Source organism: Physeter macrocephalus, unplaced genomic scaffold (genome assembly GCF_002837175.3).
Source record: "Physeter macrocephalus isolate SW-GA unplaced genomic scaffold, ASM283717v5 random_1070, whole genome shotgun sequence".
In the NCBI taxonomy this organism is placed as follows: domain Eukaryota; kingdom Metazoa; phylum Chordata; class Mammalia; order Artiodactyla; family Physeteridae; genus Physeter; species Physeter macrocephalus.
In genome coordinates this window covers 4,092-6,003 of record NW_021146201.1, presented here as the reverse complement: position 1 = coordinate 6,003, position 1,912 = coordinate 4,092, and the positions used below count along the sequence as shown (strand labels likewise).

The 1,912-nt window shown below is 43.9% G+C and overlaps 1 protein-coding gene across 2 annotated transcripts in view; it reads left to right on the top strand.

The window, feature by feature from the left end:
* Positions 1-1,668, top strand: part of LOC114485264 (RNA binding protein fox-1 homolog 2-like) — a 16,630-nt gene extending 14,962 nt beyond the window's left edge. For both annotated transcript variants that reach the window (XM_028486403.2, XM_028486405.2), the window contains one exon: positions 623-1,668. In XM_028486403.2, coding sequence (XP_028342204.1) covers positions 623-665 — 43 coding nt within the window. In that variant the 3' untranslated portion in view covers positions 666-1,668. The remainder of the gene's footprint in view (positions 1-622) is intronic.
* Positions 1,669-1,912: the final 244 nt, after the last annotated feature.

The following is a 1,912-nucleotide window of genomic DNA, read 5'->3' as shown; positions in this document are numbered from 1 at the left end:
GGTGCACGGGCTTCTCATTGCAGTGGCTTCTCGTTGCGGAGCATGGGCTCTAGGCGCACGGGCTTCAGTAGTTGTGGCACGCGGGCTCAGTAGTTGTGGCTCGCGGGCTCTAGAGCGCAGGCTCAGTAGTTGTGGCGCATGGGCTTAGTTGCTCCGCGGCACGTGGGATCTTCCCGGACCAGGGCTCGAACCCGTGTCCCCTGCATTAGCAGGCGGATTCTTAACCGCTGTGCCACCAGGGAAGCCCCTCATTTCTTATTCTTTTCTACTTTTTGGGTGTGATTTCTCTGGGATTTTCTTATATGGAGTTTTTTTTTTCACCTTTTACATTTATTTTTTAAACATGTAATGTATATTCACGTGGTTAATGATTCAAACTATGCAAAAGATTGAAGAGTAAAAAGTCTCTGCCTTTTCCCAGCTACCTAGTTTCTCTCTTTGGAAGTAACCAGTATGGTTAGTTATCGGGGTATCTGTCCAGAGATAGTACCTATGTAATATTTTCTCCACCCCCTTTTAAAAACTCAAATGGTAGTGTTAATATTCATATGCTTTTCTTTTCTCTATAGTATTTGGAGATCATTTTATATCAGCTTGTAAACTCTTTTTCTCTATTTGTTAGGTTTCTGGAATTAGGATTATTCTGTTCTGCTCTACTGAGATAACTACATCTAAATGTCTCTGGTAAGGACGACGCTGATTAGTACAGGATCTCATAAAGTAAGAGTCTACGTTTTTATGGAATCATGGAATCACAGGGTCAGAGACCTAATCTGCATCTCTCTTCTCTCATGTGAATATCCATAAATCCCTGACTGATGATACCTTTTAAAGATGCTTGAGTACAATGTAGGCATCTTCAACTCTCCACCTGCTCCAGTCAGCTGCTCCTGGTCCTGTCTTTTTGTGGTAGTAGGGCCCATTTGGGGTCAGATACTCCATTTGTCATTGAGTTAGTAATGATACTCCGGATCTGCCTTGAGTCATTGCGTATAGAATCTAACTGCAGTGTGATTTTATTCTGTGTGACATCTTCTATACCAGACATATCCAGAATGCCTAAGTTTATCCTGATTGAATGTCATTGCTGTCAGGAGGCTGTTCAGTGAACCAAGTTTGGTGCTGAATTGTGAGAAAGAAAGGTTTGATTCCTAGTAGGTGTTGGCATCTCAGCAGCCATAATTGCTGTTAGTTTCACTTTACTGCTGTGTTTGTAGAAAGCCCAGGATTGAGTGAATGCTCTTCATCCCTGGAATATGACCAGTCTGTGACTGAGACTTGATGGGAAGTAAATAGGTTCGGTTCAGCAAACAGGGAATATTTTTCTTTTGTTTAGTGGACAGTAGTGGATTCTGATTCAGACATAGAATTAAGGATTTCAAGCTTAGGCTTTGATTCTAGCTCAGTTAACCTTTACACACTTCTGCATTTAAAGATGTGAACTAAAACAGTGCTTTTCAGAGTTGGCTTCTGCAATGGACCTTTGTCTTCACAAAAATATTATAGAGGAGGTAGCATTCCAGCTGTTTGGAGAATGAGGCCAGTGGGGATGTGTCTTGCATTCTGGATGAATGTTGACCTCCATTGTGTGGTGATGCTAATCTCACCATACAATCTTTCTGGTCACAAGGCTTTGCAGGGAGTGAATTAGGCCCACTCCATCTCCATGACCCCACACAGTGAATGGAAGCAGGCAGGGCACCAGATGCTGTGCTGCTTCCCCTGTTGCATCTTCCTTCACACTCGGTGTAAGGTTTCCAGGCATTTGTGCAACCTGAGAGCAGAAAGTGCCTGTCTTAGCAGTCGAGAGATGGGTTGGCAGGTGGCTCAAGTTACTCCATGTTCCTGATAAGAGCCATTGATGCAGGCTGGTGGCTTCTGTGGGGTGGGAGCTGTATTGCCAATGCCCTGC